Source organism: Ruditapes philippinarum, unplaced genomic scaffold, assembly GCF_026571515.1.
Source record: "Ruditapes philippinarum isolate M1 unplaced genomic scaffold, ASM2657151v2 ctg1776_1_1_1_1, whole genome shotgun sequence".
Lineage (NCBI taxonomy): Eukaryota > Metazoa > Mollusca > Bivalvia > Venerida > Veneridae > Ruditapes > Ruditapes philippinarum.
Window position 1 is genome coordinate 139,429 of NW_026861636.1, and position 16,484 is coordinate 155,912.

At 32.5% G+C, this 16,484-nt stretch overlaps 1 protein-coding gene across 3 annotated transcripts in view; it reads left to right on the forward strand.

The window, feature by feature from the left end:
• LOC132716370 (uncharacterized protein ZK1073.1-like) overlaps positions 1–16,484 on the forward strand; it is a 63,529-nt gene that overhangs the window by 1,045 nt on the left and 46,000 nt on the right. For 2 of the 3 annotated variants that reach the window (XM_060699632.1, XM_060699633.1), the window contains exon 2: positions 16,121–16,183. In XM_060699632.1, coding sequence (XP_060555615.1) covers positions 16,121–16,183 — 63 coding nt within the window. Of the gene's footprint in view, positions 1–8,708; positions 8,744–16,120; positions 16,184–16,484 lie in introns of those variants that run through there. The other variant, XM_060699634.1, reaches the window with a different exon arrangement.

Consider the following 16,484-nt stretch of genomic DNA (forward strand, 5'->3'; position numbering starts at 1 on the left):
ATAGCCTGTCCCTTTTTCCCTAGAAAAATTTTTGTGCCGGGTTTTTTAAAACCAAAAATTAAAATTTTTCTACAATTTTTTATGTTTGTTAATTTTTTTTATGAACTAAGTGTTTAGGGAAACATTTTAAATTAAATTTTTGCTTTTTTCAAAACTGGTTTCACATGACATACTGCTTCTAATTACATTAAAGACAGGGCTCTCATTAGCATTTTGAGACTTGGGCCAGGGTCCATGCAAGGGGGGGGGGGGGATTTTGCATGATTTTCAAATATTTTTCATTCAAGGGGGAATTTCAACAGAAGAAAATTAGTTCATTAAAAACAAGTGAAAGCAAATTTATCAACAATAAATGGAATTAAATACATCTTTGATATTTTGTATCAAAATTCAACTTAAAAACGTAATCCCTGATCTATGGCTCATTGAATATTATTTTAGAGAGGGGAAATTTTTTCAATTTTAGGGGAAAAAAAGCACACTATTTAATGGGGTATTGGGGCCCATATTCTGCCCCCAATTTTACCAAACAAGAGCCCTGAAAGATGCTGTATCAGCTGATGTTATGCTGTCCAAAAGGAAACTGTTTATCCTTTTTACCTATAATGTGGTAACACTAAATTTTTTTGTGGCATCCGTGGCCTGGTGGTTTAGGTCGTTGACTTCAAATCACTTGCCGTTCACTGCTATTGGTTTGTATCCTGACAGGGACTTTAGATTCTTTCATGTGAGGAAGCTATCCATCTAGCTAAATACAGAAGGGCAGTAGTTCTACTCGGGTGCCAGTTCGTGTCTGAAATAATGCACAGAAGGGCACTCAAGGTCTCCCTCCACTAGTAAAGCTGGAAAATTGCATATGACATATACTGTGTTTGTGGGACTAAAAATTCAACCAAAAAGAAAACAAATCAATTCAAAAAATATAATAATAACTGATTGAAAATAAACTCCAGAAACCCAAAGGGCTTCGAATTTCTAGTTCGATTTAAAAAAAAAACCTTTTTTTCTTTAAAAAATTTTAGTACAAACTAGAAAGTACATATCTGTGAAGTTTTGAAATTTTTTTTGTTAATTTTTAAAAATATTGATTTTTGGAAATGTTTTTCAACTTTAAAATTAAAATTTAAAAAATGTGAAAAACATGATTTGGGCCCCCAAAAACAACAACAAAAAGCAGAAAAAAACAAAAACAAACAGCAACAGGGTAAAGGTTAAACAAGAATATCTTTTAATTTTAAAGTTTTATTTTAACAAGCTTTCGAAATTCATTATCCGTAGTTTCGCTCTTAAACACAGCAAAAATTAAAGAATTGATAATGTGCTCTTTTAAAATCCTTTAAATTGTTTTAAAAAAAAGATTTTTTTTTTATTTTCAACATCTTTCGTGTAACTTTTATGTAAAATTTTTTAACAACGTTTAACCCTTTTTGGGATTTATGTAATTTTTTTTGAATCTGAATTTTTATGTAACCCAAATTTTTTAAATTTTGAAAAAATTAAATCGTCATAATAAGGCCCGCATAAAATTAAAAAAATAATTAACCCTTTATAAGTATCTAATTTTTTTAAATCTCAGTTAAGGGGTTTTTAAAAAAAAATGATTCATGCCACCCCAAAACAATTTTACTAGTTAAATTTTGGTCCTTTTTGTTATGAGATAAAGTTCCCCCATTTTAAGCATTAAAGTACACTTTTTGATATTGATTTTGAATTTTTGTCGGCAGAATGTGAATAATACTGTCATCTTAATGCAGTAACCGATTAACTCTTATTGAAATATATATTAAGGAGTTAACTCATTATTTCACTAAAGTGACAAAATACTCATCAAATAATAATTGAAATCTAACAAGTACTGGTTTTATAGGAGGGTTGTTAACCCAGTAAGGCTTGAACCCCTGATCCCCGGGTTGAAACATTGATGCTTAAACCACCAGTTCACCTTGCATTACCAGTCAGCCACTTTAGGTGATAATAAATGTTATATTGATAGGAATTATTCTAATAAAATTATTATGCTTTTAACTTTTTTTCCAATGGTAAAATGGCTTAAAATTCATTACTAAATAGTAATGTCGGGGCATTGCTATAACCAAAACTCGCAATATCCATGAGTTTTCTCACCTGATGAAAATGCAGTTTTCACAGTTGGATAAATATATACTACAATTAAACCTTAGGTTACCTTACATTGTGACATTATAATTAATAAAAGGAATATTTTTAAGATGTTTAAAAAACTTTAAAAGTTTTGTCCAGTGTTTATATTTTGTTCAAAAATTTTAACTTTAAACAATGTTTTTATTCCAACAGAGAAAAAATTGGGAAAAATTTTTCCTTTCCCTTAATCACCTTGTAATGTTTTTTGTAGCCTATTAATTTAATTTATGTTAAAAAACAAAATTTTGGGTTTAAAAAATTTTCTTTTTTCCCTTAATTTCTTTGACGATATTTACAATTAAGTATAGGCAGAGAATCCCCATTGGTTAAAACCCCTTAAACTTTCTCAAGTTTTATTCTTGGGAAAAAAGTGTTTTTTGTTTCCAAATTTTGGTTTCCCAAAAAATTTAGCCCCTTAAACTAATTTTTTCCCATAATTCTGAAAAAAACAAAAAAAAATATCAAAAAACAAAACAAAGCAAAAACAAAATATTTTTTTTTAAATCTATTTTATAATTATGTGGGACAAAGATGGGGGCTATGAAGTTAGAAAAGATAATGGTATTGCATGACAATTAACATGAAAAATAACAACAAAAACTATTTAAATCTGTTTGTATATTTCTCCTTTTTCCCTTTGCAACACAATTTTCCACTCTCCATGGTCCCAAGTTTTATTCCCCTGAAAGGGTTACAAAAAGCAGTTGGAATATGTTAATAAAGTTTATGAAATGAACTTGGTTATGTTTTAACAGTGCAAAAGATTAAAAATATTTATAAAGACACAATTTGTTAGCCTAGCCATGAAACTTCATGTACATAAATGAAACTACATAAATGTTCATGAAAAGAGAAAGCTTCATCATTATAAGTGCATACTTGTACATTTTGTGACAAGTTATTCATGAACTGTAATTAATGTATAAGGAGACTGTAATTACTCTCATCTTTATGACAGTTGAATATTTTACTATGTTTAAATGAGGATTAGAAGAAATTTAATGAACATGTACATGAAGAAATGGAAATTGTAATGAAACATGCTATTATGTAATGCCGATTTGCTCTTTAAAAACTGGATAATATTAATTCCTTAAGGTTTTGTTTTAGATAGTGGGTCACATTGTTTGGGTTTGTAATTTTTTCGCTAGGGTTAACATATCATTATTTTCTTGACTTTTATACCTTTTGGTATAAAGTGAAGAATGTATGAATTAACATTTACGGTATGTGTCGTCAGGTTCTTCTTTTACGCAGTAATTTTTTACTTACTACAATGTATTACTGGCAGGTAAAACATGTATATATACAAGATAATTGTAATTATTCCTTCCTTACACAGAAAAAAATGTGAGCCTTATACACAGAAAAAATGTGACATGTAAAGGGCTTTTTCTTACTTAATATAAAAATATTGCTGAAATTGCAAATAGCTGGTGTAAGTTCAGATTTTTGGGAAAACTGTATGATTTTAAAGAAAGTTTTCATTAGGAAGAGGCCTTTTATAGACCTCAGTCATATAAGGTGAAAAAACACTGTTGAAGTAAATATTTATATACAACTGCCGCCATTTCTTTACAAACAAAAGTGAAATCAATTTTTGACCTACAACATAGGTGTAAAGAAGTCACTTGTCATAAAAGGTAGAAACAAACCAACAACAAATAATTAAAGCGTCTAAATCAGAAAGATAGATGTTCTCATCTGTCAGCTTAAGACACTCTGACATAAGGAAAATGTTAATGCGCAATTGAGTATATATGAATATAGAAACACCATGCACAACGATAAACAATTAAGATAGTACATTTTAGGTAAAGAAACAATCTACTTGTACTATATATTACTCAAAAAGGTAAACATCAAGGGGAGGTTATGCAGTTATTAAAGCAGGACCTTAATTATGGTAATTTTCTTAATTTAAGATAAATGTTCGTGCAGGATCATTATTCTAAATTAAAAGAGAAACTGGAGGTCTTGTTTCACCAGTAAAGCTAGAAAGTCGCTATATGACCATTATACTGTGTTGGTGTGGTGTAAACCCCCCTCCCCGTCCGGGCACTTCCCCCAAAAATAATTATAATAGTATTGAAGTTATTTGTTTTAAAATGGTGTTACATAGCCATTTATGAGCATGTTTACATTATATATAATTGTGAACATTATGATGGATGTTGCTGTGATAACCGAATTTCAGAGCAGCCTGCACATCTGTGCTGTTTCAGATCAGATCAGATCTGATTGTACATTGTTATATGGTATTCTATTGCTTTAATCAAATATCAATGCCTTTTCACTATTCAAAGCTGGGAATGTAACTTTCTATGAAATCAGTTGGGAAAAGATAAAAACATAGTATTTCACAATCAGTTACATCAAGTGGCTTGCAAAATTTCCCAAATTAGAAACTTGGATAAAGAAGCATTGTTTAATCTTTAAACAATTTGTTTAATTCACTGCAGATTATCTGATATTTAGGCTAATTTCTATACAATTTCAAAGAATGTCCCCTTGTAATGGAATTTACACACACTAACAAATTTAATAGATAAATCCAATATGATCCATTCAAACCAAAATCACAGTAAATTATATGAGAGGGTTCTAATTGAAAGTCAAACATGACTGTAGCTAAATGACTGAGATGATAATTTGAAGAGATTGCCAGAACTTTCTAAGTAAACAATTCCCACCAGACAAGCAAATATTGTGATTAAAGTCTGGTCTTTGATGTATCTTATTTTGTATATGATGCAGCAAGTCTTTTGGTATCTGCTGACAGATGGAGTGAAATTTTTCTTCTGTTGTAGAACATAGTATGTGTCAGTTGTTATGTAGTTAAGTACTGTAGTACAGGCTCTGACAAATTTCATCAGGGAATTGATTTATTAGCTCAGTGGTTTATATTAATTGTTGTTACTTTCGCCTAGAAGTGAGTTGTTGAAAGTTCGAATCCTAGCATTGACAGGATCTTTTTCTGATGCAAATAGCAGCAGATCTGTCTGTTCCAAACTAAAAATGTTTGTAAGATGGGAGCAAATGTCCTGGATGCCTTGCTCTATGAATTTGTTGGAAAACTGAAAGATTTTTATTACTCTGAATTACCAGAAAAAAAACAACATTTATGTGTTTATAGCATGACTGTAAATTTCACGCTGGCAAGGGTTAATGCTGATAGATGCAGACACATATTTAGATTGTTTATTTGGTTCATTTGATTGTTCTCTTGTTACAGAAATTGATACTTGCTCACTCATAGCATCCTTAATCAATAAATCAATTTTCATTGTAGCAAGGTTATTTAGTTAAGATTAAGTTACATTTTTTATATCAGATTGAATCAGGTTCAGAGATTTTTCACAGATTTAAAGATAAATAAGTGCTATGTTTTACTTAATAAAAAAGGCAATAAGTTCTTAAAGGTTGTTGCAATGTTACATTAGCTAGGTCCCTGTTATAAATTTGTTAAAGCCAATGAAATGCTATCATTTTTTATTTTTCAAAATCTTTTTATATTTTGGTATCTTTTTACAGTTTAAAAACACAAACTCATTGGATATATAGATTAACTATCTGTTGCTTCTTTTGCTCTTTGGCAATTGGTATAAGCATAAAGTTCCCATTTTATATGGAAATCAAATACTCTTTGTTTACATTTCCTACTTTTACAACACATTACTGCACATTCAACACTACTTTCTGCCTTTGTTTAACATCTAAGACGTTGCTTAACATCTAAGACAATCTAAAGTAATTATCAAAATATTATAAAACACATATCAGACTTTTCTTAAGAATTAAAAGATTATTGATTAATCTGAGGCATAGAATTTGCCTTTTAATTTTTATTCAAATATACATAATGTTACTAATGATGTTGAAAATGTTGATGCCATTTCTGATGATATACTGGCTATTATCAGGTGTATGTTGAATGTTTATACTTTAGAAACTCTATGAACACTAAAAAATATATTTGTTTGTGATGTTTTTAACCAGGTTTTCCGAAGGAAAAAACTGGTTATTAGATTGAGGTATGTCGGCGGGAGGGCGGGCGGGCGGATGGGCGGACGGGCGGGCGTAAACAATTTCTTCTGTGCGCAACTCCTCCTACATTTCTCAACGGATTTTGACCAAACTTTCACAGAAGCTTTGTCATCAAGTGCCCTGGCGCATATTGTCTGGGTTTTGCGATTAGATAATATTTGACCTAATTATGGCCCTTTGTTTTTTTTCCTTATATAAAATATATAGTGAACAATTTCTTCTGTGCGCAACTCCTCCTACATTTCTCAACGGATTTTGACCAAACTTTCTCAGAAGCTTTGTCATCAAGTGCCCTGTCACATATTGCCAGGGTTTTGCAATTGGTATATATTTGACCTAATTATGGCCCTTTGTTTTTTTTCCTTATATAGAATATATAGTGAACAATTTCTTCTGTGCGCAACTCCTCTTACATTTCTCAACGGATTTTGACCAAACTTTCTTAGAAGCTTTGTTATCAAGTGCCTGGCACATATTGTCGGGGTTTTGTGATTGGATAATATTTGACCAAATTATGGCCCTTTGTATATTTTTTCCTTATACAGAATATATAGAGAACAATTTCTTCTGTGCTCAACTCCTCCTACATTTCTCAACAGATTTTGACCAAACTTTCTTAGAAGCTTTGCTATCAAGTGCCTGGCACATATTGTCGGGGTTTTGTGATTGGATAATATTTGACCGAATTATGGCCCTTTGTATATTTTTGTGTCGCCTTGAAAAGGTGACATATAGGGGTTACTTTTGTCGGCGGTGTCGGCGGCGTCTGTGTCATTGTCGGCATCCCCTAAAGCTTGTCCGGAGCATAACTCAGGCACTATAAGTCTGATTGACTTCGAACTTGGTATGCATGCTTCTTTCAATAACCCGAAGTGCAGTGCACAAGGACCGGTACTCTTCAGTTCTTATTTTTTGAGTTATTGCCCTTTGTTAATTTTCATACTTTAATTTTGTCCGGGCCATTTCTCTTCAACTAAAAAAGCTATGGACTTGAAACTTCATAGGATGATAGATCTCATTATTAAGAAGTGCAGTGCACAAGAACCAGTACTCTGCACTTCCTTATTTTTGAGTTATTGCCCTTTGTAAATTTTCATACTTTATTTTTGTTCGGGCCATTTCTCCTAATGTATAAAAGCCATGGACTTGAAACTTCATAGGATAATAGGTCTCATTAAGAAGAAGTGCAGTGCACAAGAACTGGTACTATGCATTTCTTATTTTTTGAGTTATTGCCCTTTGTTTATTTTCATACTTTAATTTTGTCCGGGCCATTTCTCCTTAAGTATAAAAGCTATGGACTTGAAACTTCATAGGATGATAGATCTCATTATTAAGAAGTGCAGTGCACAAGAATCGGTACTCTGCATTTCTTAATTTTTGAGTTATGGCCCTTTGTTAATTTTCATACTTAATTTTTGTCCAGGCCATTTCTCCGAAAGTATAAAAGTTATGGACTTGAAACTTCATAGGATGATAGATCTCATTAAAAAGAAGTGCAGTGCATAAGAACTGATACTCTGCATTTCTTATTTTTGAGTTATTGCCCTTTGTTGATTTTCTTACTTTATTTTTGTCCTCATGGTCATTTCTCCTCAAGTATGAAAGCTATGAACTTGAAACATCATAGAATGATAGATCTTATTGATAAGAAGTGCACTGTACAGAAACTGCTGCTCTGCACTTATTATTTTTTTAGTTATTGTCCTTTTTTATTTTTCATATTTCATTTTTGTCCTGGCCATTTCCCCTAAACTACATTGTTCACAAGGCGACACATCCGACTCGCGGAGTTCTAGTTTCCTTATACAGAATATATAGTGAACAATTTCTACAGTGCGTAACTTCTCCTACATTTCTCAATGGATTTTGACCAAACTTTCGTTGAAGCTTTGTCATCAAGTGCCCTGGCGCTCACTAAATTCCCATGTTTCTTCCAAGACATCATTCAAGTATTTTTTTAAAATTGTGAACATACTTTTCTTGATATCGCACAAAACACCACACGCCAATATTGTTGACAAAAGAAAATGACAAGAGACGCAAAAATGCAAAAATTAAGCAAAAATAAAGTACTGTTTACCTTTCTAAAATATTTGGGGAAAAAAGGCGAATAGACAACATAAAATTTCTCAATCATTTTTGTTTGAGGAATATTAAAAAAGCCATAATTCCTCCTAAAAGTTCAATTAAAAACAAATGCCCCTTCATGACAAAGCTTCTGTGAAATATTTTGCTGAAAACCTGGTTGCATCGCATTGCGATGTTCCTTGTTTATCTTCAATTTGTGCAAAAATAAAAATTTTGTATATTGTCTGTTGATAAATCTGTACTTATCTATATTTTCAGTATCTTTAATAGTTTAACATGTGCCCTGTGCACTTTTGTTCATCTATGTTAGAAAAATATGCCCATTTGCAAGTATTCAGCAAATTTATTGAAATATTCCCTTTTGCCATTATTTAGAAAAAATATTTGAATGTTCCCTTTTGCAAGAATTTAGTTTTATTTGCAGGGAGAGCTCTACGCCACACAGGTATAGTAAATATGCATAACAAGTGTTCACGTTCTGTTCTGTTCATGCTAAAAAAAAAGAAGGAAGATGATGTTGTTTAGTAAACATTACTTATTTATTATCAGTTTAAGTTGAGGTATTTGTAAGTTGTTTTGTCACAAAGAACTAACTTAATTTTAAGTTATGTAGTTACACAGTTGTTTTTAACAGAGACTTCACCCACCCAACTCTCAAAATTCTGTTGTTTCTTGTCAGCCACATACATTTTGTCAAATTGCAATAGGAATATAAATTGTGCCAATGATTTAACCAAATTGCTTTTACAAGATTTTTTTTCTATAATTTTAAAGTGGATTGGTCTACAATGGGCATATTTTTTAAAGTATTGATAAACACATTAGAAATGTATACTAGTAATTTGGATATTCCTAATGTGAAATATTTCTAGATTATAATTATTAAGTGATTTAGTATGGACTATGTGTATATAATTATGATGAGAAATTGTATTTTGCTCTAGAACACTTTATTATCTGCTATATACTTATATGCCATATCAGATCATGTATTTAATACTAACCAACAGCATCCATATTTCATGTATGTTAAGTCATATATGATACTTTATGCTATCAACATAATTAATTATAGTATTATAGACACTATAGTATAGACCAATTCACTTTAATACTTATAATGTATTTGGAGATCTTTGAAATTTAATTTGCAAATGCACTTTTTCATGTGTATTTTGAATTGTTGTATGCTTGTATTGAAGAACATTAATTTTGTCATGAAACAATATTTACTTGTCCTGAGTTAATAGATCCAGCTCACACATGTTGGAATATGGTTGTCATTGCATTTTGGCAGTGTTTTCCTTTAAGGTCATTCATCCATCATCATGTTGGTGACATCATCCAGCTATCGTACAGGGGTGTCCGTGGCCGAGTGATGAAGGTTGTTGTCTTTAAACTACTTGTCAATCACTGCTGTGGATTTGAATTTAGACAGGGACTTTGGTTTCTTTCATGTGAGGAAGCTATCCAGCTAGCTTACAGAACATCTGTGGTTTTACTTATTGACAGATGCCTCTTTGTGTCTGAAATAATGCACAGAGGGGCACTTGAGGTCTTCACCAGTAAAGCTTGATAGTCGCCATATGACATATACTGTGTTTGTGCAACCTAAAATCCAATAAAAGAACACCAAAAAAAATGTTGGCTGTGGTTTGGAATCTAGACAGGGACTGTGTACTGTTTCATATTATAAGCAATTCAGTGGTTCTTATTGAGAGGAACATTGAGGTCTTTGTACATCCAAATAACCTTTACTGTGTTGGTAAAATTTTGTAAAAATGACAGTTAATCTTATACTTTACATACATAACAAAGTTCTAATGAAGGAACAAGTGTTTATAAATAGTAGATAGGTCAATGAATTTTAAGGATAACTTTGATGGATGGAATACCTTATATTGATGTTGGCATGATAATGCTAATTATGAATTAGTTAATTGATAAAGTAAAAATTTTGAAAACAACAGCAATTGTTGTAATGATATAGTTTTGGTGTTGTGAGTTTAATCTGATGTTTATCACAGTCAGTTTGATGTAAGAAAATATAGAATAAAATCTCATAGCATGTCTAGTCCACCAAATTTCCATGATACTGATTCAGTTGTTGTTGCCAATGATATCATTTGATTAAAGTGCTGACTCATGGTGAATAGCAAATTCAAAGAAATATGTCAAAATACATTTTATATTTATTTGTGGGTTTGAAACAACATTTTTTAATTAATAACCTAAGAAAGGGGTCAACAAGTTTTCCAAAAAGTTTTTTTTTTTGATTTGAAAATTTATTTCAAAACCCCATAAAGTCTCTTTTTGGGAATTCAATATTACTTTAAAATTTTTTTATGAAAACTTTAGGGTTTTAAAGTTAAGCCACCAAAAATTTTACCTCCTTTTTCAAAACAACACTTTTAATACAATTGATATGAAAAAATTTGCCTGCCTTTTTAAGCCCTATGAAAAAATTTTCATACGCACCAGTTTTTTAGGAATAGTTCGGGTTTATTTCAAAATTTTTTTTAAGGGAAGAACAATGTCTTATTAGATTTTATTGTGTTTAATCTGGGCCTATTTTTTAAAATATTTCTTGTGATGTTAATGCATTTTTGATTTTTTTCCTGATGTCAATTATTCGTCACAGTAGCTGACATATTGATTGGAGACTTGGGAAAATAAGCGGCAAAGTTTCTGTTGGATAAGCAGTTGTTTTTTTTTATGACTAATAGCGATAGACAGTGATGTCTTTGATTTTTGACTATTGTTACATTTTTAAACCATGGTTGTTGTATTTTACAGGTAGTTTTATTTACAAATATTCGCATTGTGTACCCCTATCAATATTGACTATGCCATATTTGTAATCCAGGGGTTACTAGTGTTTGATCCGTGGGTGAGGCCAAATTTCTCCCATGACATTTGATAAGGGATATTGGGTCTTATGGTCATTTTGCACCCACAGGTCATTTAGAAATAATGTTTAATTAGTAGGTGATTATTTATGGAGAAATCGACAATTACTGGGTTGTTATCCAGGAAAGCCAGTTGACTGGATAAACTGCTTAGAGTTGACCAACAATGTGTTGTTTCTGGGGTCAAAAACAAACAAATATCTGTAACGAAGGAATTTGAAAATAATACAGGAATTGTGCAATAATAACACAGAATTTGTAACAAATACGACTGAAAAAATATTCAAAACATTTGCTGGCCAATGTTTGCTTTTCAGGGTCATTTGTGAGAATGACAACCTTTCTACCATAAGGCAGACTACTCTCTTTCGTCAATATTTACTAATACAATAATTATGTCTCCCCCACCTCGGGGGGAGACATATTGTTTTTGCCCTGTCCGTCCGTCAGTCCGTCCGTCCGTCAGTCCGTCCGTCTGTCAGTCCGTCCGTCCGTCAGTCCGTCCGTCCGTCCATTCTTCGTTTCCGGACGATAACTAGAGTTCCTTTTGACCTACAGCTCTCAAACTTCATAGGATGAATGGTCTTATTGAGCAGATGATCCCTATTGTTTTTGGGGTCAGTAGTTCAAAGGTCAAGGTCACAGTGACCGTTGGTCAATTTCTCGTTTCCGGATGATAACTAGAGTTCCTTTTGACCTACAGCCCTCAAACTTCATAGGATGATTGGTCTTATAGAGCTGATGATCCCTATTGTTTTTGGGGTCAGTAGGTCAAAGGTCAAGGTCACACTGACCGTTGGTCAATTTCTCGTTTCCGGATGATAACTAGAGTTCCTTTAGACCTACAGACCTCAAACTTCATAGGATGATTGGTCTTATTGAGCAGATGATCCCTATTGTTTTTGGGGTCAGTAGTTCAAAGGTCAAGGTCACAGTGACCGTTGGTCAATTTCTCGTTTCCGGATGATAACTAGAGTTCCTTTTGACCTACAGCCCTCAAACTTCATAGGATGATTGGTCTTATAGAGCAGATGATCCCTATTGTTTTTGGGGTCAGTAGGTCAAAGGTCAAGGTCACAGTGACCGTTGGTCAATTTCTCGTTTCCGGATGATAACTAGAGTTCCTTTTGACCTACAGCCCTCAAACTTCATAGGATGATTGGTCTTATAGAGCAGATGATCCCTATTGTTTTTGGGGTCAGTAGGTCAAAGGTCAAGGTCACAGTGACCGTTGGTCAATTTCTCATTTCCGGATGATCACTAGAGTTCCTTTTGACCTACAACCCTCAAACTTCATAGGATGATTGGTCTTATTAATCAAATGATCCCTCTTGTTTATGGGGTCAGTAGGTCAAAGGTTAAGGTCACAGTGACCATTGGTCATTTTCTCATTTCCGGATGATAACTAGAGTTCTTATCAGTGAGGACATTTAACTATTATTGATATATCAGTGATATATCAGTTGTCTGGTTTTATATACTCTGTTCTTTTATCTCCATTTCCATTCCTGTTTCCATTCACAGTTATTCTCAGCAGTGGGGGAGACATGCGCTTTTTTACAAAAGCATCCTCTAGTTTATATTTAACATTAATATTGTCTTTTGATATTCGGTATACCTGAGAAATTTGCCAAGCTACTTGTTATATAATTATGAAATAAGCACTGAGCCACTTTTTATGATGTTAGGCTGATTTTATGAATGGTGCACCAAGGCAGCACTTATAACTTCATAGAAAATGTTAGAATCAGTACCTGCTTCTTTTAAGTATTTATATGACACTGGTAGATTGAACAGTATATATATGTTTCAGGTATGCTGAAAATTAAAAACAGCAAGTTTTATATGTGTTATCGAATAATTATTAACAACAAAAAAAAAGTCACTTCCCAATACTGTTGCAATGTTGTCGTTCTCAGGATTATGATCTTGAATAGTAATAAAAGAAATGCAGGTTAAAATATATTGTCTTTCATATTAATATACTATTAAATATATTAGTCCATTTTCTTAAGGTGTTGCTCATTTTGGCAGTTAATTTCAGGGATTAATTATTGCACAATTCTTGCATAATATGTCGTCATTTTCATATCTGAAATTTGGCTATAGCCAGTGCTAGAGGAAGTAGATTGCAGTTTGTTGCTACCGTCCATACACAGGCTCAATAGAACTACACAAGCAACATTTTCAATTTTGCTTCTTGGGCATTCTTCAAAGTTTTGATTTATCTATTTTGATTTCTTTGAATATTTAGTTAACAATGAGAAGAGTGTCTGTGTTGGTAAGGTCATTTACTTCAAACCACTTGCCTCACACCGATTTGAGCCATGCGAGCATCGTCTGATTTTACATGTGAGAAGGCTATCCAGCAAGCTTATAGAAAGTCTAAGGTGCTACTGAGGTACCCGTTTGTACCTGAAATAATATATAGAGGGGCAGCTGAGGTATTCCTCCACTAGTAAAGCTGGAAAGTCTCCATAATTATGACCTATTATGTGATGGTGCGACATAAAATCCAAACAAAGCTAAAAAAAAGCAAATAAAAAAGTTAACAATGATAATATTAGAAAGAACAGTGTTTTACAACTGTCTACCTATATATCAAGCATAACTTTATACTTAGCTCACATTGTAAACAGAACTTGATTAGTAAAGCAATATAAGTATTGTCTAATACATGCAAGGGTGCTAACTAACATGCCTATTAACTGTTTGTATATAGGATATGAAGCTGATGATATTTATAACAGGTAGAAAAAAAAAATTGCATGAAAGGAACCACTATTTCTTTTCCAGATACATGTATCAGCAATTTGAATAGTTTAAGGATTGCATGAAACTAGGAATACTAATAAATACAATGTTTTATTCCAGAAACAAGAATTAATGTCATTTAGCATTAATTTTGTTTTGTTTTTACAAGTTCTATTTGAATAAGTTAATAGTTCATGTTTACATTTATAGTACAGAAAATATACATAATTATTGCACATCTATTGAAAGGTTTCCATTTTAAAAGAGATATTATTAACACACTCCTGGGTGGGGCCGTGGCCAAGTGGTAAAGATTGTTGTCTTTAAACCACTTGCCCCTAACCGCTGTGGGTTCGAATCCTGACAGGGACTTTAGATTCTTTCATGTGAGGAAGCTATCCAGCTAGCTTATGGAATGTCAGTGGATCTACTCATATACCCGTTTATGCATGAAATACTCCACCAGTAAAGCTAAAAATTGTCATATGACCTATATTGTGTTTGTGTGACGTAAAACCTTACCTAAAACAAAATCAGGGTTGATACATGTATTGTATAACCAGGAGTCTGAATTGGTTTCTTTGTAAATATAAATGATTGTTTTTGCAATATTGTGAAATTATTATTTTTATGCCCCCGCCATGTAATGGCCGGGGCATATAGTGTTACCCTGTTCCGTCCTTCCGTCATTCCGTCCTTCCGTCATTCCGTCCTTCCGTCATTCCGTCCTTCCGTCATTCCGTCATTCTGTCATTCCGTCATCATCAGTTTCCGTTCATTATCTTAGTAACAGTTGCACACATTCAACTCGAATTTGACATATGGATATGTCGTGAGAAAATACAGGTCAAGTTCGAATTTGGTCATGGTTTGATGATTTTTGGCAGAGTTATGCCCCTTTTACTTTAAAATAATATGAAATTTTCAGTTTCCGTTCATTATCTCCCCAATGGTACAACACATTCAACTCAAACTTGACATATGGATATGTCATGAGAAAATACAGGTCAAGTTAGAATGTGGTCATGGTTCGATGATTTTTGGCAGAGTTATGCCCCTTTTACTTTGAAAATAATATGAAATTTTCAGTTTCCGTTCATTATCTCCCCAACAGTACAACACATTCAACTCAAATTTGACATATGGATATGTCATGAGAAAATACAGGTCAAGTTCGAATTTGGTCATGGTTCAATGATTTTTGGCAGAGTTATGCCCCTTTCACTTTGGAAATAATATGAAATTTTCAGTTTCCGGTCATTATCTCCCCAATGGTACAACACTTTTAACTCAAACTTGACATATGGATACGTCACAGGAATGCGCAGGTCAAGATCAAAGTTGGTTATGGTTCAATGATTTTTGGCAGGGTTATGCCCCTTTCACTTTGAAAATAATATGAAATTTTCAGTTTCTGTTTATTATCTCCCCAATGGTACAACACATTCAACTCAAATTTGACATATGGATATATTTTTGGAATGCCCAGGCCAAGTTTGAATTTGGTCATGGTTCAATGATTTTTGGCAGAGTAATGCCCCTTTCACTTTGAAAATATTATGAAATTTACTGTTTCTGTTCATTATCTACCCAACTACTCAAATTTGACATATGGATATGTCAAAGGAATGGGCAGGTCAAGTTTGAATTTGGTCATGGTTCGATGACTTTTTGGCAGAGTTATGTCCCTTTCACTTTGAAAATAATATAGATACATCTTAGGAATAAGCAGTTTAAGTTTGAATTTGGTCGTGGTTCAATGATTTTGGACAAACTTATCTTTCTTGAATGTTGTAAAAATTTTGAACTTTCAGTTTCAGCACTGAAATGTATGTAGCCATTATTTTGCTACAAATATGAAATATGCTATTTTCAAAAGGTTTAGACTGAATAATTTCAGTGCCTTGAACATTGTATGAAAATGGTTTGTGTTAACATTGAAAAGTTTTAAGGGCTTTGAACTTAAAATGAAAAAAATTATTTGTGCAAACAAATTTGGAACTAAATATTATAACATCTGAAATTTTGGCTGCATGCGGGGGCATCCGTGGCATGATGACACATTTCTAGTTTCAATATTATGTAAACAATTTTTTTATACAGAATTTATACTAAATTTTCAGTATCATGTAAACATTGTTATTTTTGCTGTTTTTCAGTTATACGTTCCCAAGTATGCAGAGCCTTGGTGAAGACCTAGTGTGTGTATTAGATCAATTAGAGTAAGTAAACAACATCTTAATATTACACTGTGGAAGTAATTAGATTATCACCTGATCTATAGAGCTCAAAATTTTCCTAAGTATACAGAACTTTACAGAACATTATACTTTAATTTAAGAGTACAAGTCTGTTTTTTCTTAAGGTAAGGAAGTGCATAGCTACATTTAGAATAGATGATATAACAAAATTTATTTGAATTATCTTGTATTCTTTTCATGCGAGAATAAGCTATTGATATAATGTGAGCTTAATGTTTTCAAAGATCTATACATTTGATACAATGGTGCCCAGTGTAAGCTT